The sequence below is a fragment of the Rosa chinensis genome, chromosome 4, assembly GCF_002994745.2.
Source record: "Rosa chinensis cultivar Old Blush chromosome 4, RchiOBHm-V2, whole genome shotgun sequence".
Lineage (NCBI taxonomy): Eukaryota > Viridiplantae > Streptophyta > Magnoliopsida > Rosales > Rosaceae > Rosa > Rosa chinensis.
In genome coordinates this window covers 65094209-65119070 of record NC_037091.1, presented here as the reverse complement: position 1 = coordinate 65119070, position 24862 = coordinate 65094209, and the positions used below count along the sequence as shown (strand labels likewise).

General features: G+C 38.1%; 5 protein-coding genes across 12 annotated transcripts; 1 reads left to right on the top strand and 4 right to left on the bottom strand.

Annotated features, from left to right (window-relative positions):
- The first annotated feature begins 3021 nt into the window (after positions 1 to 3021).
- Positions 3022 to 3841, top strand: LOC112196506 (MLP-like protein 423). Its single transcript, XM_024336864.1, has 2 exons — positions 3022 to 3304; positions 3416 to 3841. Exons 1-2 carry the CDS (start codon positions 3115 to 3117, stop codon positions 3694 to 3696), a joined length of 471 nt encoding a protein of 156 aa, XP_024192632.1. The 5' UTR covers positions 3022 to 3114; the 3' UTR covers positions 3697 to 3841.
- Positions 3842 to 5348: 1507 nt separating this feature from the next.
- Positions 5349 to 7955, bottom strand: LOC112198486 (WAT1-related protein At1g70260). Of its 3 annotated transcripts, none has more exons than XM_040519216.1 (7): positions 7282 to 7954; positions 7129 to 7203; positions 6751 to 6867; positions 6381 to 6663; positions 6107 to 6271; positions 5866 to 6017; positions 5349 to 5692 (listed from the first exon to the last, which is right to left on the bottom strand). In XM_040519216.1, exons 1-7 carry the CDS (start codon positions 7491 to 7493, stop codon positions 5527 to 5529), a joined length of 1170 nt encoding a protein of 389 aa, XP_040375150.1. In that variant the 5' UTR covers positions 7494 to 7954; the 3' UTR covers positions 5349 to 5526. The 3 variants fall into 3 exon arrangements, with proteins under 3 accessions (XP_040375150.1, XP_024195380.1, XP_040375151.1); XM_024339612.2 differs by having other exon boundaries at positions 6381 to 6648; positions 7282 to 7951; XM_040519217.1 differs by lacking the exon at positions 6107 to 6271 and having other exon boundaries at positions 7282 to 7955.
- A 180-nt stretch (positions 7956 to 8135) lies between these two features.
- LOC112195887 (WAT1-related protein At3g28050) lies at positions 8136 to 11337 on the bottom strand. 6 transcript variants are annotated; one of them, XM_024336116.2, is made up of 8 exons: positions 10952 to 11337; positions 10777 to 10842; positions 10554 to 10667; positions 9905 to 10139; positions 9661 to 9819; positions 9431 to 9582; positions 9089 to 9291; positions 8136 to 8512 (listed from the first exon to the last, which is right to left on the bottom strand). In XM_024336116.2, the coding sequence occupies exons 1-7, from the start codon at positions 11128 to 11130 to the stop codon at positions 9138 to 9140; spliced, it is 1059 nt and encodes a 352-aa protein (XP_024191884.1). In that variant the 5' UTR covers positions 11131 to 11337; the 3' UTR covers positions 8136 to 8512; positions 9089 to 9137. The 6 variants fall into 6 exon arrangements, with proteins under 6 accessions (XP_024191884.1, XP_024191886.1, XP_024191885.1 ...); XM_024336118.2 differs by having other exon boundaries at positions 9111 to 9291; XM_024336117.2 differs by having other exon boundaries at positions 9116 to 9291.
- A 106-nt stretch (positions 11338 to 11443) lies between these two features.
- Positions 11444 to 11818, bottom strand: LOC112199775. The gene has a single exon (XM_024340744.1). The coding sequence runs from the start codon at positions 11816 to 11818 to the stop codon at positions 11444 to 11446; it is 375 nt and encodes a 124-aa protein (XP_024196512.1).
- An 8893-nt stretch (positions 11819 to 20711) lies between these two features.
- On the bottom strand, positions 20712 to 22891 carry LOC112199774 (WAT1-related protein At3g28050). The gene is made up of 8 exons (XM_040518835.1): positions 22824 to 22891; positions 22599 to 22670; positions 22386 to 22499; positions 21790 to 22018; positions 21657 to 21688; positions 21528 to 21558; positions 21256 to 21410; positions 20712 to 21148 (listed from the first exon to the last, which is right to left on the bottom strand). The coding sequence occupies exons 1-8, from the start codon at positions 22889 to 22891 to the stop codon at positions 20944 to 20946; spliced, it is 906 nt and encodes a 301-aa protein (XP_040374769.1). The 3' UTR covers positions 20712 to 20943.
- Between the last annotated feature and the right edge of the window lie 1971 nt (positions 22892 to 24862).

Here is a 24862-nt window from a genome sequence, read left to right as displayed (position 1 = left end):
ACCAAGCCGATTCCCACCCCAACCGCCAACATCGTCAATGAAAACCATCAACAGATCGAGCCAAATCACCATCCTTCACCATCAACAGATCGCTGCCCTCATCTCTAAGGAGAACAGATCCCAACCAGACGCAGTCACCGCCTCCAGATGAAGGCTGAAAGCTAGCATTACGTTCAAAACCACTGGCAGTCACCACAATCACCTTCGAACCAAAAGACCATCTAGGGTAGAGGTCAGCTTGAGACATATCACCTCCGCCATCGAAGACCACACTACCATCATTGGAACTCCTCCAGGCATCACCACCTCCAATAGCAACAATCTGGCCACCGCGCCAGTCGCTATCACCACCATCGATCGACGAATCAAGAGCAAATCCATCATCACTATCAGTAGGACCACCAAACCAGATCTAATCAATCAAGATTCTAGACCCAATCCCACCAAAATCAGCACAATTGCCTCCTCTACATGAAGATAGAGGCAGACGAAGAGGTTTGTCGCTGCCGCCATGTGAATAGAGAAGCAAGTGAGAAGTTTTGTCACCGCCGCTCACCGAAGAGAAGAAAGTCTCGAGAGAGTATGGCTCTGACTCTAGGGTACGGATGCTTTTGAACATGAAGGAAACTGTCCCGGCGGAAATTAAGTTGAGTATACCTACTATTAGCAAAGACAATTGAACACATCTAGTAATTTTAATTAAGCTCACATTTGATTAGGAGTTCTCTTCTCCATTGACTGTATTTAGTTTTTTTTTTTTTGAAAGGACTGTTTAATTAATGGAGAGAAGATCATATCAGTGTATGCCGGTTCATAGTGGTTGTGCATTATGGAGCAACTATTTCTGGTGCCTCACACTTCAAACGTCTACTTCCTGCTTCATTTCCCCTACTTCCAACTTAATTAGTTGAAATCTAATTTCTTTTAATGGAAAAGGTTTTTAGGTGGTATGAAATCCTATCATCATCATATTGACAAAGAGGACACTTCAAAGATTTAAATATAAATAAATAAGTAAAATAGCAAAACAATATCTTAGGTTGTGTATATATTGTTACATGTTGGTTAATAAAATTACTTTTAGGACAATTAATTTCATGATATCTCTTCTATCTCAATTTATCCTGGTTTTATATACGCTCGTATAAGTAAAATGAAGACCACTAAAATAAGAACTTCATGAAGACTTTTTAATCAATGGTTTGGGAGAGCTATTTTTCGATTACATTACCACAAATCAACCGTTTGATGTTTATGTATTAGAGGTGAATTATTTTTATAGTGCTTGCTAATTCTGAATACAAGTTTGACCTCTTTCCTTCAAAAAATGATTGAAAAACTTAAAATACCTATGAATCCATATATATATAGGGCCCTTCTAGTGAGGGATCCCTATTTTTGGTCTTTTATAGGGATAGGTATTATACTAATTTTTAGATCATATTTTTACATCTTAACCGTTCAGTTTTTAGGTCCTAATGTATAGATCACTTCTGCAAATTTTCAGCAAATTTGATGATCGTTAAGGTAACCAAAACTGCAATTTACCATTATAAACACGAATGGTTCCGGTTCGACAGATTCGGTCCGTTCGTGTAAATTGCAGTTTTGGATACCTTAATGATCACCAATTTGACTGAAAATTAGCAGAAGTGATCTATACATTAGGACCTAAAAACTGAACGGGTAAGATGTGAAAATATGATCTAAAGTTGGTATAATGCATATCCCTATAAAAGACCAAAAAAAGGGATCCCTTAGTGGAAGCCCTCTATATATATATATATATATATATATATATATATATATATATATATATATATATATATACAGATCCTATCCAGAGCGGAGCTCCGCTTTGAAAATTAACGTGTGAAGTTCGAGTTTTGGGTCACTTTTCGGTCGCATATCCACATCTCGACCGTTCAGTTTTTAGGTACTAGTGTATAGATCGTCTCTGCAAATTTTCAGCCAAAATGATGATCGTTAAGGCATTGATAACTGCCTTAAAGCTAGTACAGTTCAGGTTGACAGATTCAGTCCGTCCATTGGTTTAAGCGAGTTAGATACCTTAACGATCATCAATTTGGTTGAAAATTTGCAGAGATGATCTATACACTAGTACCTAAAAACTGAACGGTCGAGATGTGGATATGCGACCGAAAAGTGACCGAAAACTCGAACTTCACACTTTAATTTCAAAGCGGAGCTCCGCTCTGGATCGGATCTGTATATATATATATATATATATATATATATATATATATATATATATATATATATATAGGGAAAACATCACGAATGATGTATGAATTTTAGGCGATTCTACACTTTGGTGTACCAACTTTCATAACTATCAGAATGGTGTATCAAGTTTGCTCAAATCTTTCATTTTGGTATACGCCGTTAAATTTTCCATTATCTTTACAAAAAAAAAAAAAACTGACAAAGCTAAAGGAAAGATAACATAATTTTTTTTTTGGCAAAGATAACTGAAAATTTAACGGCGTACACCAAAATGAAATATTTGAGCAAACTTGATACACCATTCTAATAGTTATGAAAGTTGGTATACCAAAATATAGAATCGCCTAAATTTCATACACCATTTATGAAGATATTTTTCGATTACATTACCACAAATCAACCGTTTGATGTTTATGTATTAAAAGTGAATTATTTTTATAGTGCTTGCTAATTCTGAATACAAGTTTGACCTCTTTCCTTCAAAAAATCATTGAAAAACTTAAAATACCAATGAATCTATATATATATATAGCAATATTGGGAAAAAGAAATGTGCGTATCTATAGACAAAAGCACGTAGCACTCGCTGTACAAATTAAGTGATTGGGCCCGTCGTATCGATCAACTCCCATTGCAGGCGGTGGATCGTACATGCATGTGATGCGGTGATGGTATTAATTCTGGCGGTGAATTTCTTACGGAGGCTCTTAAAGTGGTAGTTGAACTCACTCCTACTCCATTTAAGTCCTCCCTACTAAGTACTATATATACATGACCCTACCTTAATACTATCTCAGCAGGCAACTCTCTCTCTCTCCCTCTACTCATCTATCCATTACTGTATTTCCTTTCCTTCGATTCTTGACAATGGCTTCAGACGTTGGAAAGCTTCATGTGGAAGTCGAGGTGAAATCTCCGGCGGAGAAGTTCTGGGTAAGCCTCAGGGACTCGACCGAAGTCTTTCCCAAGGCTTTCCCTCATGACTACAAGAGCATCGATGTCCTCGAAGGCGATGGCAAGGCTGTTGGATCCGTTCGCCTGATAACATACTCTGAAGGTAAAGTATATCACGATCGAAATGTTGTCGATCTTGTCGAATACTCTGACATCTCGTAGCCGTTATACATGTTCTACATACTCGAATGTGTGATCGATAATGCATGTGCAGGTTCTCCGATTGTGAAGGTGTCGAAGGAGACGATCGAAATGGTTGATGAAGCTAATAAGGCGGTAGCCTACCGGGTGATCGACGGTGATCTGCTCAAGTACTACCAGAGCTTCAAGTGCATCCTGACCGTGATTTCCAAGGGAGCTGAAGGAGGGGGGAGCTTGGTGAAGTGGTCGTGCGAGTATGAGAAAGCTCACGAGCAGGTTCCAGAGCCAAGCATCATCAAGGACTTTGCTATCAAGAACTTTCAAGAGCTCGATGCCTATGTCCTCGCTCATTGATCACTTATAATTGCTTCAATATTAGTGGGCATTTGTAATGCATGGCCAAATTAAGCTTTGAAGTTTGGGGCACTTTTCCTAATTATGAGTTATATAAATTTGGCCAAAATAAATAAAGTGATGAGCTGAACTCTTATGTGTGTCACCATGCATTAAGGTTATATTTATATTAATTTTATAATCAAAGCATCTAAGGTAAGGATACTTGATCTATAAGGACAAAAGTCTCTCAAATACAAAAAGCAACGAGGAGCAAAATCCTAGAGTTATGATCACCTTCTCTCCGATCTAATCATTCTAATGTATCAATAACTGATATTCAAATACTAAAAGTATATATTCATTCAGTGTCAAACCTAGATATGATATCAAATAATGACTAATTAAGTAGGTATCCATCATGAATTTTTGAATCTCATCAAAACAACACATATTTCGTGAGTGAAAATGAATTTTTGATTCCCATCAAAACAACATAATATGCCGATGTTTTATTTTCATAATTAACTTGGAGGGTTAAGATTTGGATCACATCTCCAACATTGTGATTAAGACCTACTTAATTGTCACACACTTGGAGATCTCAAATTCAAATTCGATCAATACTAAGAGCTACCAATATTGACAATATAGCACACAGAAAACGAATATGGACTTTCCACGAGTCATCTCATATATCAAAATAATTAATTTGTTATCCGGCTCATACCTACCGACCCAGATCACATTTATTGTAAACTATATATAAGAACAAATATTGATAAATACAAAGAAATTCAAATCTATATCATTAGTTCTACCATTTCTTCTTCTTCTTCTTTTTTTTACTTATTTTATAATCTTTTTTTTTTAATGACGTACTATTGAATCATAAATACTTTTCACTTGAGATATCGAGTTCAATTATTTTTCACAACATTGAATTACTAAAAAAAAAAAAGGCTTTTTCTTCTTTTGTTAAAACAAAAAATAGCATTGACTTAACGAATTATGAATTTTTTAAGGATTTTGTTTTCCCATCTTTCTCCACGCATGTTTTAAGGTGTTGGGCTATTGTCGTGGGACCTCTAGCTGGTAAAACTATTTAAGATGATATCCAGCGTGGGCCAAGTACTGGAGCTGATCATTGATTGGCCCATTATGATTTTCAGTAAAAACTAAAAACACCACTACCATCTTCACTGCTCTGAGTAAATATGCATACTCTGTGCCTTCCTGGCTCCACAATCTGCATCTAGCTTCTCCATATTATGAGAGTATAATTAAGACTGTCTTCTTTCCCTTACCAACCAATCTGAAGCTCTCAGTTCTTCTTTGATATGTCATATTCATATTTATGTACCACAATTTATTCATTGAAACCATGACAATTTACTTTATACCATTTGGTAAGAGTGTAAAAACAGAGAACTTCAAGTTACCCCCAGTGTAGAGTACATGTTTTTAGACACCTTATGCAATCTTCCATAAATGAAATTTTCTCTCAATACACCCAAACTATATACAATTACAAACTATACAGCCATATTCACAGAAAAATATCCATCTTTCCTTGTAAATCATCAAAAAGCTTTGATGAGTTGATGTCCAAGTTCTTCTGCAAATGCAACTGCAATATATTGCCAAAAAAAAAAAAATGCAACTGCAATATATACGATACGAATTGATTCACTGTCTGGATAAATATTCTGTAATTGGAGAATTGATCCTCCGTTGTTGTTCAATATCTGTAACTTGTGATAAGAGATGTGAATAATGAGCCTTGCCAGTGAAAATTTTCATACATAGCAGCCTTCAATTGAGCTTTCATCTAGTCTAATTGAGATTAATCTATACACCGATTTCTTCTTCCAAGAGAGGGACCTTGGCTTCAGAATTTGCAGATTCCAGATGGCTCTGATCATTATGATTAACACATTGTTCATCTTCATCTTCTTTGATCTGCCCCCACATTATAGTAAAGTACCCTACTCCGGTCACCACTGCTCCTAACACACTGCAGCCATACTCTTTATTCAGTACAAAAATTGATGTCTATAAAAGCATTTGAACGATACTGATTCGCCTTCCTAATCATGTATCTATCGAGTAAATAGCTGGAAAAGTAAAGAGATTTCGATCTCTGTCTTGCTTTGTTTTATGACGAAAGATCAAAACACAAAAAATTACCTTCCATAATGAAGATTATTAGCCGATAAGCTGACACCGAAAATGGTGGCGAAAACAATGCCAAATGGTTTGAACATTGGCACATAATGTGTCCCCTTCATGTTTATGCACCAGTTGTGAACCCGGCTTCGAACTAGACCCCCAAAACATGCCTACAGCATACATACATATAACTTTAGTATGTTCTAACCGGTATTGTTATGTTAAACAATGTGGCCAATGGGCCTGCTTAGTTACCTACTGTTAAAACAATGAGAAGGAGATCCATGTTGAGCTTTAATTTCCAAACACTTAGGCTTCTTTCTATGAATAAAGAGAATATAACACATTGGATAGTCCCAAGCAAGCTATAATATGATACCACTTCCATTACTTCCACTTCCGGATATAGTTTCATAGTTCCTATCTGATTAAACCATATAAAAAGCAGCAGAACAGGTACTTCAATATATAGTCAATGAATTAATGGAAGATTTAAAATGGAATGTTGTTTGGGAGAGATTGAATTGAATTACCTGAATGATGTTCCATACTGAGACAGATATAGAGGCTCCTGCCAATAAAATTCCACCAAGAACCCAATGTTCTGTTGCTGGTGAGGAGAAGACCAAATATTGTCCTGCTTTCTGAAATAAGACCGAGTATGAAGACGAGGACAAAACTGAAGATGGTCTTATGTATGGACCCTTGTAGAGTTCAACTACTATTGCCCCCATGATTGATATTATAGTGCCAACTACTTTGGCTTGGAAGCTTGAGCTTCTCCAATCTGTCTTTGTCCTCCTTAAAATTACAGTTCTATAGGTTATAATAGTATAGATGAAAATGAAGTCATCAAAAAGATGAGAGATTGGAGTAGTTGAGGACAGAAATGAAATAACTAACCTGAGGATGATAGAGAGCAAGAAGGAAAAAGTAGGTAGCATTAGGCCCATGGCACACACTAGAATTGGAGAACTGTAACTTAAGCCAAGAAATGCAAGGTTTTGAGATACAGCTATCCTACAAAACAAAACACAAACAAGTATGAATCACCAAACTATATAGAATTAAATGACATTTGGTAACAAATGACTTATTGATTAATGTGTTGGTCATTTACAACCTTGCCCTTCAACTCATAGAATACTAAGGCCACCTGCATACCTGAATATTCTAAACTTGGGTTTGGTCAACTAGAGAATCCATGGATTCAGCAGTGGAGTTTTGTATACTGTATCTGAGCAAATATGTGTGTTAGAGGAAGAGAAAGAAAGTACAAACCCTGTTAAACCCAAGAGGAAGCATCGAACAAAGAGACCGAAGGAGAAGAGTGGTTGTTGTGTAGCACTTGTATTTCTGCAAAGTTATACAAACTAAGATGTTACAACTAAACGAAAAGCTGAGAGCAGAAAGAGGAGAGATCAGAGCCTATACTTGCAGTGAAAGACGAAAGAATATAGGAGGAGGATGATCGAGGATAGAACATGAGTATAGACAACAAACACAAAAGGGCTCATGTCATATTCTGTCATGGAGGTTTTAGCCCAGATTGTTAACAAAATTGTACAACCTTCCATAACCACCATCACCGAAAACGGCAACATTTCTACAAGCTTAACACTTCTCATAATGATCCCCATCATCATTTCCTCAGTTGTTTTGTCTTATAAGTCTACATCAATATATAAACGTATTAACCACCTGGCAAGCTTAAATATAGAACTGTAAGAAAGAAGAGGCTTGCGGGGTGTTGTAGACTCGTAAGATATATATGGAAGGGATGGGAGGGGCGGTAACCCTTCATGGAGTGGTGAAGCTGAGAAGTTGCTACTCGGATATTAGTGCTTTGCATTATTATTTCTTTGCAAAATGAAAATGATAGGGAGACCAGAGAGACGTGGGATAGGACAAAGTCACAAAGGTTTCTGCTGCTTGTTAGTTTCCTAAATTCTTGGATGAGGTTAATCTCAGTTTTGGACTTTGGTCAGTTCGATTCTTAGTGCTGGTAATGATAATTTGATGTAGAATTTCGTTGACAGTTAGTGACTTCATATAAATAGGCTAGTCCAGTCGAGTCATTTGTAACTGCGAGGCGAATTCCCAAAGTTGCTGCCAAAAAAACACTAATTCTACCCTAATTACTTTTTATTTCATACTCAGTGGGCCGAGTCATAATCCTGGGAGAAATTTTAACGTATTTCCAAATTCCAGAACAAGAGTCTGATTGAATGTGCAGGTCCATTGCATAATTGACCTCTCCTGATGTTGGTTTTATGACAATCTCAAGCTCAAAAGCAATATAGGGACATATTTCAATTGATTCAACAGCACAAGTCAACATATACACGTCACAATTATACAGAGGAAAAATATGTTCTTCAAGAACTTGCAATCCTTCCCTACTCTTAAGCCTTACTAGTTTACTATAAAGTATTAATTCACTTATGATTACAACTATGAAGAAGGAGATCATGCATCTAGATTCTGAACCTGAAGAGCAAGAGTAGGTTTCACTTCCAAACCAGAGCTGCTTTCCACATAACTGTTGCTCTCAAGACAGCTTTGATGTTTGACCCTGGAAAGTGGAAACTCATGCTGATATCTTTGATCTTGATAATGCTCCCCATGTTCATAAATATCCATATTACGCCTATGCATGACTCGACTGCTGGATAATACAGAAGAAAATTCAAATTAAGATAGAACTACCAGATCATTGACAATTAAAATATAACTACCAGTTCATTCTCAAATTGCCTACAAATCATAGTAGACCCTTGTCGTTCAAAAGGTTGATTAATGGCAAGGCAATAAAGCTGTCTCCTCATGAAATGAGGCGACAAATTGTTTAAGGCGACAGCTTACATTGACCTTTAAGATGAGAATTCCCCCCATAGACTTATCTAAATTATACAAAGAAATCATATATACTTTGTTAGTATGGTATTGGGCACACCGTGCTTCTCATGATGATGCACCATACCATTAAACTTGCAATTATTCTCAGTAACACCAACAATCTGAGAATAAGAGAAGAAAAAGGAACTTTTGGTGCCAAATGATTGGCCTGAGTTAGACTATAACAAATGGTTAGGCCCAAGTTCCCTGCATTACTGCCATTTCTTATTCTCATCAATGGGCCTGAACAAAATAATTCCCACAACCTATACCAATCTTTCAGAATGGTGGAAAGGGTGGCATTTCAAAAGAACCAAGACAAAAAACGACAGAGGGAGGGTACCCATTTGTTTGGCAGGAGAGACCTTACAAAGTATATGCTGTTAAAACTTCTAGATTTCTTCAATAATGTTTTGCAGTAATGGAATCCGTTGTTTCTTTGATGCCAAACTCCTTGCCCGTGCATCATCATCCATCTTCTCCTCATTGGCTTTGCCCCATATCACAGAGTAAAATCCAGTGACAATTACAATTGCTCCTATCAAACTGGAGCATTCAGAAAGTGCAAAGTATGATGCTGAAATAACCTTTTTAATTTTTCAACATAAACAAATTTAATGCCTCTCAACCACAAACATTTAGACATGGTAGTAAAGCCAAAACACAAAAAAGATATGAACTCTACCTTCCAAGGTAGAAAGTATCCCCCAAGAAGATAACACCAATGGCAACTGCAACTACAATCCCTAAAGGCTTGAACATAGATACAAAAACTGGCCCTGTCCTGTTAAGACACCATGTAGATACACCAACCTGGAACGCTGAGCCAAAAACTCCCTGAAATAGTATCACTGAAAGTTTGAGTAAGTTTCAAAGTGAGTATCATACCGTCGTCAATTTAGTTTATCTACTTACTGAGTATAGAACCGCAAACAACCTTAACTTAGGGTTTAAGGCCCAAGCACTTAAGTCTCTTTCCACAAACCACAACACCACTACAGATTGAATAGCCACAAAGAAGCAATAGTAAAAGACTATAATGAGCTCTGCTGGGTATTTTTTTAATACTGAAGCCTGAAATACAGAAAACGCATAGTAAATAATCATAATTCTCCAACTTCCACAGTTTCGTGAGGGTATCAAATTTTACAGATTTCACCTGTATGATAAGAAATGCTGCAGCCACCACACAATGAAACCCAAGGAGCATTCCTCCAATGACCCAATTCGACTGTGGCAAGAAAAGTTGATTGTGAGACAATAAATCAACTGAGGCTGTCATCAGAAGTGGGGGTCCCCTGTAAAGAGTCACAATGAAAGCCCCTGATATTGAAACTATTGTTCCCAAGGTTTTAGCTAGGGTACTGCAGCTTCTCCCATCAATTTTTTCCATTCTGAAATCACCCAATTGAATTATTTAGAATTGGGTGGCACTGTGAAAGTGACTCAAAAATGCATTGAAGAACTCTTATCTGGAATGAAAGAAAGCTCATCAGCATACTACAATATAACGAGATAACTAAACTATTTCGTATTTACACTAGTTATTCTAAACAATTCTCTTAAGAGCATACTACAATGTCTGAAATTTCATGCATACAACACAATGAAACCAACTCATCCATAAAAACTAATCTAAAACACATTAACAAGATAAAACAACTGTGATGATCACATTCCAAAACAAGAAAATAACCTTGATTCTCAATCTCCATGAAGGTTTCTTCCAATGTATGCTCAATTCTCCTAATAGAATAGAAAAACAAGCTACAACATTTTACACCAAAGACATAAGAGGAGGGCAAAACCTGAATATAACTGCAAGTACAAAAGTGAAAGCTGGAATAAGGTTGAGCATAGCCGTGCCAAGAGTAGGAGAGCTGTAATTAATCCCAGCATACCCAATCAACTGAGCTATACACCTGTAAAAACACATTTCAAATCAAACCCACCACCAACCCCAAAGCTGCAATCTTTGATTGAATGTCCAACATGCATGGGATTTCATCACAAACGAAAATATCAACTAACCCAAGTAGACCAAGCAAGAAGAACCAACAGAGAATAGAGAAAGTGATCGGAGGCCGGTCTGTTGATCTGCCAATTAAGAGCACAAAAACAAAGAAAGGAATCAACTTGGTGACACTTGCTGCCATCAATTATGTTTAATTTCTGGGTATTTCAGAAAGAGTGAGGTTCAAGTTACCTGTGAAAGAATAGAGAAGTTGGGAGAAGAACAAAAGCGGCAAGAGCGTTGGAGTAGCCGACAAAGATGAGGTTGTTCATACCAGTAGACATGGCTGCTTTGCTTACTATCATTAACCCAGCTTGGGCACACTCAGCTAAGACCATCCCCACTATTGGTAGTGCTGCAATCTTCGCCATAATCTGTTTCTGTCTTCCGATCCTTTGAAATTCCAGAGCTGCAGAGTTTCGGTTTTTGAGACAACAAGTGGACTTGGTTCGAACGTAGCTGGAGATTAACACACTGTTCTCGGGAGTCGACGACCCAATTCCATGTATCTACTAGTTGTTTATGTTTTTTTTTATATCATTTTATTATTGCATACATATCATTGGACACAGCCGCCGGAGTTTGTTTCAGAAATCACACCATTAACCTTAACTTATGCAATTTATTCGCTATTTTTTATTTTTTGGTAAGATGGGGGCCTAAAAAGACCCAAAAACTAGAACACTAACTTAAGGCATTACAAACTTTCCTAGATCTAGGAACTTCACTCAAATCATCAAGGAAGACATTGATAACTTGAGGAGGATGTTGCTCCTTGTAGATAGTGCCTATGTCAGTGTCCAAACTACACTTAGATAGCACATCTGCAACCATGTTAACTTCTCGATATGTGCATTCTTCAAATCCAGCTTTCATTTGTAAGCAGCTATCGATAACAGTCTTAAGAGGATGAAGGTTATCAACACCATTGTTCAACAACTGAACAATAAATTCTGAATCGCATTCAACTATAATTTTAGGGATATTCAATTGATAAGCCATCTGCAAACCAAGAAGCATCCCCCAAGCCTCAGCCTCAATGACTTTGCCATATCCCATGTATGAAGAAAAACCTTTTATCTAGGTTCCATTCTGATCTCTAAGCACACCCCCAAGCACCAATGTTACCAGAATTGGATTTAGCTCCATCAACATTGAGTTTTACCCATCCTACATCAGGTTTTGACCATTTTAAATCAATAACAGACCTCACATTTGAATCAGGTGGTTTGGCTTGGGCTAAAGACCATTCAGTAACAGCGTTAGTGATAATCTTCAACGGAAGCAGTGGCCATTGGAAGTTTTCCTCAAACACCCCTTTATTCCTCCACTTCCAAATATACCAACATGTAAAGAAGAAGACAATACACCATTGGTTATCACCATAGCATCTCTTGGAGCAATGGGTATTAGCAGCAAGCCAAGCACCCCAATCCAACACCATGGCCCTTTGCATACTGTGAAAACAGATGATCCTATTCCAAATATGACATACTTTGGGACAATCTCTAAACAAATGACTCAGGAATTCCTCATGGTTATGGTATCCACGAGAGAAATGCTACTTTTAACATGCACGTTTTCTGTGTGTATACTATGCGCGCATCGCATAGTAAAACTTCTCATTTTACTTTACTGTTTGTTTGTTTTGTTGTTTTACTTTGGAGAAACTAGGGCTGGGCACGGTCCCAGACCGACACTGTTTTTAAAGGGACCGGGACCGGGAGAGGAAGTTCGGGCTGGGCTTCGACATGTAGAACATCGGGATCGACCTAAACCTGGATCGAGAATATCCGGGCCGGTTCCTCCGGGCTTTCGGTTCATGACAGAGTTAGCAGAAGTACTGCATTTTGGCACCAAAACTGTCCTACTGCTTGATGCTGCTTGAAACTGTCCTGCATTTTAGCTTGCTGCTGTTTAAACTTTAAAGCTGTTTAAAACATGCTTGGCATCAAAAGTTCAAAAATCCAAGAGTAAACAAGTAAACATCAAGGATATACAAGTATACAACACAACTACACAAGTATAAAAGTATAAAACTATAAATACTGCAAATCTGCAATGAGAAGTAAGAAGTTGAGAACACAATGAGAAGTTGAGACTTGAGAATTGCAACCTGCAAATCTGCAAATCTGCAATACTAGGCTACTAGCAACAAATAAAGATGAAAGACTATAAATTTATAAAACGTTTATGCATTTCCATTATGCATTTCTGCAATGTTGCAGCTTGCAAATAAAAGTATAAAAGCTGCTCTTCATTTCTCATTCTTAGGGCCTACTTATTCTCAAATCTCAATCCACGTGCAGCAAACCAGGAAGGTATTAAAAAAACAAGAAAAATTCAGGTACCGTCCCCAAACTATGCTGCCAAGGCCAATTTGATACCCGAACTCTCAAAAGTATCAATGTGATACCCAAAAACATATTTTGATATCAATGTGATACTTCCGTTAAAAATCTCCAACGGCTCCGTCTATTTGCTGACGTGGCAAGCATGTGGGCCAAAAAAAGGGCAAAATGGACTTTTTACCCTCTTTTTTTTTTTTTAAATTCATTTTTTTTTTCTTTTCATTTCTTTTTCTTCTTCTTCTTCAGGGATTTTCTTGCCCAAGACCAGTTCGACGATGATGGTGACTCTCTCCCAAGATATGAAAGAAAAATGGCTTCTTCTTCTTCTTCAACCTGACTCTTCTTCTTCTTCTCTCTCTCCTCCTCCTCTCTCTCCTCTCCTTCTCCATCACCCAAACCATCACTAACGCCGCCGATATCCTCTCCAATTCCTGCTACAAATCCATCTCCCTCGCACTCCTATGGATTAATGACGACATTACATGATAGGAACAACAACCAAACGAAATGAAAAGGGCTGAGTAGCAATTAAGTGAAAGAGAACATTTTGGAAGAAATTGCAAAATGATTCATGAATCAATCTTGAGTCCAAAAGAAATGTTACAAACTGGTCGGCTTCACGATCGTCCGCAAGCTCCAGTCCTTAGGTTTCACCAACCTCGTCCTCCGCACCCACACCGACCTCGACCTTGACCTCATGCGCTAAAACGACGTTGAGTCCTTCTTCGCCACCGAAAAGCCCCAATTCGTAATCCTCGCCGCCCCAATTCTTAATCCTCGCATCCGCGCCACCAACACCACTCGGCTGACTTCATTGCCCTCAACCTCCAAATCCAGACCAACGTCATCGACGCCTCGCACTGATTCGGAGTCAGCAAGCTCCTCATCTGGGGATTGGTGTAAATGCAAGAGGAGCAAATAACCTTGTCGGAATTGCAGTAAACGCTAGCGAAATTACTGGGGTTGGAAGTGAAATCCCATGAGGCACCTACTGAGCATCGATCTCTTTTCACCGGGATTGGTGATGCAAGCTCTTTCATCAAGTCAACCGCCTTTATCGACCGCGACCCCTCCCTCAAGTCCCGCCTCAACCTCGCCGCCAACCCCAACTCCCGATCCCTGCCGAACTCCACTTCTCCTGTCACCCTCCACCTCTGCCGCCGCCGTCAACGCCAACCCAACCCATCCTCTTCAATTTCTCGGCATCTAACCACCGAGCTCGAAGAAGAAGCAGACCCCAAAAGAAGAATTAAAAAAAAAAAAATTGGTGATGAGATTTAACATCAAGGTCATTTTGGTCTTTTCTCTTCTTTTTTTTGACTTGTTTGCCACGTCAGCAAACAGACGGAACAGTTGGATTTTTTTTACGGAAGTATCACGTTGATGCCAATATAGGTCTTTGGGTATCACATTGATACTTTTGAGAGTTCGGGTATCAAATTGGTCTTGGCAGCATAGTTTGAGGACGTGGGCTGAAATTTTCTCTAAAAAAACATAATGAAAGTATAAAACAATCAACAACAGTTACAACACAATAATTTATTAACTCAAATACTCAATTAGCCACCAAGTTCACCGAGACACCAAGTTCACTCAATAAGCAAATAACTGAAATAAGCAATTCTCCAACTCAGAAACTCTCATTGTCTCAACAAAGAAAACAAATTAAAAACAAATGAAGAAGCCAAGAAACAAATCAACAATTCCATGTTGAATGCTATGCAGCTGCTCTTCAGCCTCTTCTTCTACTTTCATTTTTTTCCCTACACAAAATCACAAATACACAATTGACAATTCAGTGGAGGAAGATAATGACACAATGTATTACAACAATACAAGTTATACTTGAGTCCAATGAAACTTAGTAGGACTAAAAACAAAAAAAGGCAGTAAGGCACACATTTTGAATTTTTGATATACCTTTAGATTTTCTTGATGGCAGCAGCACTTTTTTTGGAGACTTTTGCAAACCTGGAGGTTCCAGCTCTTGTTGTTGGCTCATCTTCACTTTCGACAGCTACTTGTTTTCCCTTTGCTACATTTGCAACAAATGAAACAACATGTACAATATATGAAAGTCAAAGACCATGTAAAAAAAAAAAACAACAATCAACAGCAAGCATACCTCTTTCCATTTTTTCATAAAACTTAAGCTCTTCTAGGCTTGGATAATATTCAATGTCGGATTGATCTCGTTTTTTGATCCAATTTTGCAAACAAATCAATGCTTCCACAGTTGTAGGAGTTAAAGAACTCCTAAAAGGGTCAATGACTCTCCCACTGGTACTGAATGAGGACTCAGATGCAACAGTACTCATTTGGATTGCAAGTACATCCCTTGCAACAAGAGCAAGGTTTGGATATTTGCAGCCGTTTATCTTCCACCAATCAAGCAGCTGCCATTCATCATCTTTGGGATTCTCCATAGGATCAAGTAGATACCTGTCAACTTCACTCTTAACAATGACTTCGTCTGATTCAGCTAGGGCTCTTTGCCAACCTTCTAACATCTCAGCCATTTTCCCGAACATTTTCTCCTTGGACTTGGACTTGGAAGATGTGGTTGTTGCTTTTGTGCTGTTAGAAACGACGCAGCTTGTTGTAGTGCTACTCCTAGAACTTCTAGACTTTGAAGAGGCATTGCTTGATGATCTATAAAGATCAGTTAAGGATACCAACAGCTCCTTCACTTCATTGGCCTTTGCCTTTGCTTCGGCAACATCAAACTGGAGATGAGTTAAACATATGTGACTAATGTTTTTCAACTTAAACCTAGGATCCAACACAAGGGCAAATAACAGCAACTAATTCATATCTTCAATCGTTCCAAAATACTTCCTAAATTTTGCTCTCATCTTCATTGCCATCTCCATCATTAGCTCTTCAGTTTCACTTCCATCACTCATCTCTGGAGGCACAAAGAGTGCATCAATCTCCGATTCGATTGCTACAATGTCATGAAAAGCTTTATGAGCAGTGGGGTGTCTGGTTGCACTGATTCTCATTGTCACATCATAAAAACCCTCAAGAACTTCACAAAGATTTCAACTTTATCCCAATCTACTTTTACTGGTGGCCCAACTCTTTTTCTTGGTTGAACTGATTTCCTTTGAACTTGTATTTCAGTCTCTTCTTCCTCCTCAACCTCTTCATCTTCATCAAAATAGTCTTTGTACTTATTTTCTTCCTCATCACTCATCCGATCAAAAGCTGGCTTCACCTCTAAAGCTATGTCAAGCATCAAAAACGTGGAATTCCATCGCGTTGGAACATCCAAAGCTGGAATTTTTTGAGAATCTATGTGGCCTTGAAGCGTCTCCTTTTCAACACACACCTTGAAGCAATCCAATCTGTTAGAACTACTTCTAATATATTTGACGGCATTTCGAATATGACTACCTTCTTGGCTTCAGATGAATGAAAATTATAGGTATATTTCTATCTTGAGCTAACAACGTTATTATGTTGTCTGAATGCCACCCTTCTATTCAAAATGAAAAAAGTGTGTTTCAGTGCGTATTCAGACAACAGAGTTACATTTTTATGTCGTCTGAAAAACTGAGACGACAGAAAATTAGGCTTCTGTATTTTCTGTCGTATGATTAACTTTTTGGCATAGTGTCTTAATAATAGTATAGATAAGTAGCCATTGTTATCTACAAGTTTACTAGATAGATATAAGTAGCTATCTACACTGAATGCTTGTGCAGTTGTGCTTCTCTTCAACATTGTTTTGTAGCTAAAGAGATTTGATAGTGTGAATAATATGTGATATCTACATTTCATTCAGAATATTTTACAACGTTTTATACAAGGATGCTAATTCTATCCATAATTATAGGACTGACTATAGTAATACAAATCTCTTAATTAACTTGTGATGATACAGAAGATCTCAATAACGAAGACTCCAAATCATATGGTATTCCTTTCCTCAATACTCCCCCTCAAGTTGGAGTGTATGTTAATTACACCCAACTTGCTCAATAGTGCTGAAAATTGCTTCGAACCCAGCGGCTTGGTGAACAAGTCAGCTAGTTGTTCCTTTATTCCAATATGCATGGTTTTGACTAGCCCCTTCTGTACTTTTTCCCGAACAACATGGCAATCTATCTCAATATGTTTTGTGCGGTCATGGAAGACGGGATTTGATGCTATATGAATGGCAGCCTGATTATCACAGAACAATTTTACTGCATGATGTTTAACATTCAAATCTCTTAATAAACTTCGAAGCCACATAATCTCACAGCAAGTCGTTGCCATAGATCTGTACTCCACTTCTGCACTAGAACGAGACACTGTTCCTTGCTTCTTTGTTTTCCATGAGATGGGTGCGTTGCCTAAGAAAATATAGTAGCCAGTAGTTGATCTTCTGGTGTCCTTGTAACGTGCCCAATCTGCATCACAATACGCCTTGATCTCCAATTGTCCGGTGGAAGGCAAAAGTATTCCTTGTCTTGGTGTCTGCTTAACATATCTCAACACCTTGTAAGCTACATCTAGATGAGGTTGTCTAGGGTTATCCATAAATTGACTTAGGATATGTATAACATATACAAGGTCTGGTCTTATGATTGTGAGGTATATGAGCCTTCCAACTAATCTGCGATACTGAGAAGCATCCTTTAACACGACTCCTTCACCTTGCGTTAGCACCAAGTTCTGATCAATGGGGAACTGAGATGGTTTAGCGCCTAGGAAACTTGCATCTTCAAGGACCTCTAATGTATACTTTCATTGGCACAAAATAATGCCTTGCTTGGACCTTGCCACCTCTATTCCAAGGAAGTACCTTAACTGACCCATATCTTTGAGCTTGAAATGACTTGCAAGGAAGTGCTTTGTCTCCATGATGTCTTGTAAGTTGTTTCCTGCCAATATAACATCGTCAACATAGACTAGCAAGGCTGTGAATCTACCTTGAGTGTGTCGGACGAAGAGTGAGTAATCAGACTAAGACTGATTGAATCTGGCAGCCTTGAGAGCACCAGAAAGTTTCAAAAACCATTGCCTCGATGCTTGCTTGAGGCCATACAATGATTTGTGTAACTTGCAAACTCTATTCTCCCCCTTTCGTCTGAAACCAGGAGGTAACTTCATGTACACATCTTCATAGAGGTCACCGTTAAGGAAAGCATTGTTGACATCTAGTTGATGAAGATGCCAACCGTGAAGAACTGCAAGGCTGAGTAACACTCGAACTGTTGTTAGTTTGGCCACCGAAGCAAAAGTCTCGCGGTAGTCAATCCCTGCAACTTGACTATAACATTTTGCAACCAAACGAGCTTTATACCTCTCTATTGTGCCATCTGGGTTGTGTTTGATCTTGTAAACCCACTTGCAACCGATTGGTTTCTTGTTAGGGGGGGGGGGGAGACACTAAACTCCATGTCTTGTTTTCTTAAAGAGCTTGAATCTCTTTGTCCATAGCTTCTCTCCATCGTGGTTCAAGGACATCCTGGGAGAAAGATCTAGGTTCCTTTTCGAGTGTAATATTAATAGTGAAAGCTTTATGTGTAGGAGAGAGTCTATTATAGGATAAAACATGAGCAATAGAATGAGGAGTACCTGGAGGAGGAACCTCGCTCGTGGAAGAGGATGGTGCAGTACGTGAAGGAAGGGTTGCCTCAATATGAAAGCCTTGCAATGTGGTCGGAGTTCTGGTTGGCCTTGATGATCTTCGTGGTTGTAGCAATGAAGCATGAGGTATTGCATCTTGGGATATGGATATATAAGTCTGGTGGTGACGTATTTGGAGAAGGAGATGGTGGAATATTTAAATCCAAGTGATTTGCGGGATTGATATAAGTGGAAGTTGTGGGATTAGAATCAAGATTTGATTCTGAGTGATTTGTGGGATTGATATCAGCGGAAGTTGTGGGATTAGAATCAAGATTTGATTTCGAGTGATTTGTGGGATTGATATATGCGGAAGTTGTGGAATTAGAATCAAGATTTGATTCTGAGGGATTTGAGAAGATTTGATCGTCATCAATGTGAGGTGAGATAGATAAAGAAGGGAAGAGTTAAGGAGGTGTTGGAGAACTGACAGGAGGTGAAGATGTGGAGAGTTTGGATTGATAAGGAAACTCGGTTTCAAAGAAGATGACATCTCGTGAGACTAACATTTTTTTATCTTTCAGGCTATGGACTTTATATCCCTTTTGACCATGAGGGTAACCAAGGAAGATACACTCAGTAGAGTGTGGATCAAATTTGCTAGGCCGGAGTGGATGAGTAGACACAAAGCAACGGCAACCAAAAACACGCAAATGAGAGTAGTTTGGTGATTTGTGAAATAATGTTTCAAAAGGTGTTTTACCTTGCAAAAGTGGTGTCGGTGTCCTATTTATTAGATAGGCAGCAGTGAGTATGGCATCCCTCCAATATGGTTTAGGCACGTTTGATTGAAAGAGAAGTGCACGAGTAACGTTCAACAGTGCCTATGTTTGCGCTCAGCGACGCCATTCTGTTGGGGCGTGTTGATGCAACTGGTCTGATGTAAAATACCCTTGGAAGAGTAAAATTGTGTGCATTTAAATTCTGGACCATTGTCACTCCTAACAATTTTTACTCTTTTGCCAAATTGATTCTCAACTAAGTTGACAAAGTGAATGAGTAGGGCTCGTGTTTCTAACTTGTGATGCATGAGATAAACCCAAGTGCTTCTAGAGTGATCATCAACTATGGTTAAGAAATATTGTGCCCCATAAAGAGATGGGACGTGGTAGCACCCCATATGTCCACATGAATCAAATCAAAACAAGAATTACTAGAAGAAACACTCAATGGAAAAGGTCTTCTAGTTTGTTTAGCTAAAGAGCAAATGGAACAATGACTTGCATTGCAAGATTTATTTTGCAAAAAGGGAAACAATAAAGACACTTTGCTAGATGGATGTCCGAGCCTTTGATGCCATAGGTCATGTGTTTTGGTGCCAACCACATTGCACGTTCCTTGGCAGATTGAGACAGTAGAGTCCCTCACTTTTAGTTCCTGTCCCAATCATCCTCCCCGATTGAAGGTCCTGTATGAAACAAACTTGTTTAAGAAATATGGTGATATAAAAGGAATCAAATGCAAGTTTGCTGATGGAGATGAGATTTAGGTAAAACAATGGGACACATAGAACATTGTAAAGGACAAAGTGTGAAGAAAATGACACTGTCCCAATGTGAGAAACATGTAATGTGGTACCATCAGGCAACTTCACTGTACGATTGTGCACAGGTTGAAAAGATGTGAGGAAAGCCAAATTACAAACTATGTGGTCACTTGCCCCATTATCTAGGATCCATGTTACATTTTTATTATCTTTTGAGAGGGCAAATGCTTTTCCTGAGAGCTCCTCATAGTTAGGAATGTTACCAACAAGATTGGCTGAAGGCTCAGAAGGATTGTGAGTTGGCCTTATAAGAGTTCCATCTATAAAGCCCTTTTTGTTCTTGATGGTGAGTGCCATGCTCATTGATTGCACCCACGTTGTGTAGTTGTCTTCGATCAGTGGTTGTGAAACTAGGACGGCGCCTGGTTGATCAGAGTGATGGAGGAAAAGTGGATGATTGGAATTCTTCCATGGTTCTGAGGTCTTGGAAGAACTCTGGTCTTTCTTGTGTTTAATGACCTGCTATTCTTCGTCACCAGCCATGAGGTATTTTGTTTGTGTAGATTTCTAGGTTCTCAAGAGCGATTGCTCTGATACCATAAAGAGATTTGATAGTGTGAATAATATGTGATATCTACATTTCATTCAAAATGGTTTACAACGTTTTATACAAGAATGCTAATTCTATCCATAATTATAGGACTAACTATAGTAATACAAATCTCTTAATTAACTTGTGATGATACAGAAGATCCCAATAACGAAGACTCCAAATCATATGGTATTCCTTTCCTCAATAGTAGCAGAGGAACCTTATTTTGGCCTAATGATTCACTTTTCCGGCCACCATTTTCCACCAGCTTCTCTTCTTCGGCTTTTCCCCACATCACTCCATAAAATCCAGTGACAATTATAACTGCACCAACCAAACTGCATGCGAAGTTGTTCTAATTAACATGTATTGAAATCTTGCCTAATAAGTAGTTTTTACCATTTAAAAAACTATACGATTATACAAATATACACTGCAGCATTACCTTCCAAAATAGAATGGATCTCCCAAAAAGATGACACCCATGATCACGCCAAAAATGATCCCAAGAGGCTTGAACATAGAGCAATAAAAAGCTCCAGCCTTCCACACGCACCAGCTGATCATCAAAATGTATCGGATAACAGTTGAAACAATTCCCTATAGAAAAAAGAAAGAAAAAAAAAGCGAATTTATTAATTTTGACATACAAGTGTACACACACACACACTCGATGAATTGTATAGAAACTTTAAGAAGGACGAAGCACTATTACACTGTATATATAAGATAGCAATCAGGCCCATATCTGGTCTCAACTCCCAAGCATTTGCATCTTTAACTGCGACCAAAGTAAACACCGCAGACTGAGTGGTTGCGAAGAATCATTGGAAAAAGACTACGAACACAACTGCCGGGTACTTCTGAAGGATCGATGCCTGCAAATGTTTTGAAATTATTAAGGGACTAATTAACTAGTACTTAATTGGAAGCGGTAATTGATTAACATGGCATATATATATACACAATCATAGTTAACCTGCAGAATGTACCATAGGGAACTGGTGAAAGAATCAGCTGCCAAAAAAAGGCCTCCAAGAATCCAATTTGAATGTTGTGGTGGTGAGAAATGAAATTCATCAGGTGCACTTAGCAATATGATCGGTGGACCTTTGTAGAATGTGACCACAAATGCTCCTGTAATTGAAACGATGGTCCCCAAAACTTTGGCTCGACTATTTAACCTTCTCCAGTACACATTTTCCATCCTAATCAATAATAAATATTTAGAGGTTTAGACCACGTTAATTTCCAACAATTAACGTCGTCATGCAGTTCTTAATATTAGTTGTTTTAAATTAATTAACCGCACTAATTGACAGCTGACCAATATATGAAATTTCAACAATAATGGCACATGAAAGCTCTTTGTCCCAATAGTCCTCACCAACTAATACGTGATTCGGTAGAAACGAAATATCAACTTAAACAAAGTTGAGTTCCTTAATTGTTTATAATTATAGTACTAATAATAGTAGTATAGATGTACATAGTCAATTAAAATTTGTATTATGTATACCATATATGCATCACCATATACATCAGAGTCTTTGATCAAATATATAGTATACTGACCTGAAAATAAGAGCAAGTATGAAAGTGAATGCAGGAATGAGGTTAAGCATGGCGGTACCAAGCGTGGGAGAGCTGTAGTCTATACCAATATATCCAAATATCTGCCCTGAACATCTGCATATAAACAAGGAAACTTAGTAGTAATTAATCAACTAAATAAAAATTAATTCCAGACCCTTCAAAATAGTACTGACTGTATAATGAGTTACATACGCAAGAAAGGCAAGCAAGAAGAATCTGCAGAGTATGGAGAATGTAAGTGGAGGAGGGTGGTCTGGTAATGATCTGCAAATTATCATTCGCGCCCCCCAAAAACAAAGTAAGTAATCAACAGCAAATTAAAATACCTGACAGTAGTTAATTTGTACTTAAATAATTAACAAGATCATTAATATGAATATATGATCGAATAACCGAAATGATAAGAAAGAAAGGAACCTGTGGAAGATGAACAAGGCATCAGGGAGAAGGAGGAGGGTACAGAGAGCGTTGGCGTACACGACCATGGTGTATTTGTTGACCCCTTTATGGGTTAAAAGTGTAATTAGCCAAATAGGTATAAATACAAAGAATACTGTAGCTATAGACACATTTTTTTGTATTCGACATATTCACTTTTGGTAATATAGCTCTGTTTTCTTCTCCCTTCCTATTCTCTCTTTTCATTCTTTTTCAATTTTCTTCAAGTTTATCTATTAAAGCTATCATGGTATCAAGAGCCAGGTTCTGATCGGGACTGGGTTTCATCATCGGAGAACCGGAATCTTCGTCGGAGCTCTAGCCACTCAAGCAAAGCTTACTTTTTCGGTGTCCGTAGATTTTGTGTGATCGTTCTTGAGATAAGCTCAATTTCATAGTTCTGCAATTTGATTTTGTCAAGATTTGGTGAAATATATCAATGATTTGTTGAAGAATTCTAGTACAAAAGCATACTTTTAGTGATTGAAGCAAGTTATTTCCAGTTATTTGATCCGGAAAGTTGAAAGTGAAGAATTGAAACCCTAGCTTTTTCGATTGAGGAAATTCAAGACTCAGATTTGTTGCTCTCTTCTCTGTGTGAAAGATAATTGATATTACATACATTCAGATACTATTCAAGCCATCATTTTATTACCTGTGTTCGATTTTGTGTTTACTTGAAGCTACTCATCTTAGCATACAGTCTTTTGGTTCACTTTCAATCTCTACTTACTCTTGTGTACTCTGATCTTCAGAAATTTGAGGAGTTTGATTAGTAGTGTGAAAATTTAAAAGAGCGTCTGAACTCTTGAGATTTTGGGGATAATTGAAGCAACTCAGTTTTATTGGTTTTCTTGTGAAGAAGTTGAAGGCTTGGAAATTGGGTATATCCAGATTTCTCTGTTTGGTTTTCTTGCTCTCATATCATGAATACTAGTCGATTGGATGATTGTCTCCTTTCCAACTTCTGCAATCTCATCACTATGCAGTTAGATGATACTAACTATGTCACTTGGAGATTCATGCTAGAGTCAATGTTGGTAGGGTGTGATCTAATGGGATATATTGATGGGTCTGTTCCTTGTCCTCCAAAATACAAAAGCACAGAGGCTGGTACTACCCCTGAGTTTACATAAGAGTATAAGGATTGGAGGAAGACTGACTCTGCCTTGATTACTTTACTAGCTGCTACTTTGTCATCATATGCTCTTTCATTCATTATTGGGAGTAAAACCTCAAAAGAAGTTTGGGTTTTGCCTGAGGAGAGATATGCTAAACTTTCAAAGTTCAAAGCTTTCGACCTTCAGAACTCTATGCAGAAAATTCAGAAAGGTAATGATAGCATTGACAAGTATATGGAGCGGTTTAAAACTATTCGAGACAAACTTTCATTAGCTGGAGTTTATATTTCTGATGAAGATACAGTTACTCTAATCTTGAATGGATTGCCTATTGATTTCTTAACCATAAAGATTGTCATAAGAGCTAGTAAGACACCGATCACTCTAAGCCAGCTTCACACACTATTATTGGATTTTGAGTCTGACATTGTTCGAGAATCAAGCTCCCTTGCTTCTGCTCCCGTGACTACATCTGTTGTTAATCATGTGAACAAATCTCCTGGTACACTTCTTAATACTCAAATTGCTTGTGTGCCTCAACATATTATTATGCCTAACAATACCAACTATGTCACTACATCTGTTTCTACTATGAATAGTTTGAATACTGCATATGCCACTAATGCCATGATGAAAAATGGAAAATTTGGGTTACCCCATATGTCAAGTAATGGCTACATGATGACATCCCCTCCCAATGCATCTGATTTCATGGTTCATCCTCCTGATGGAAATTTTGTTCACACCTCACCATATTTGCCTACTGGTTTTTCTCAACATCTTGGTGACTTTAATCCTGCTAGTGTAGCTATGCATTTTAATTGCTCTACTCCTGCTAGCACAAACACATATAATATGCCTACACACTACAGTGCATATAATATGTCTCCTGTTAGC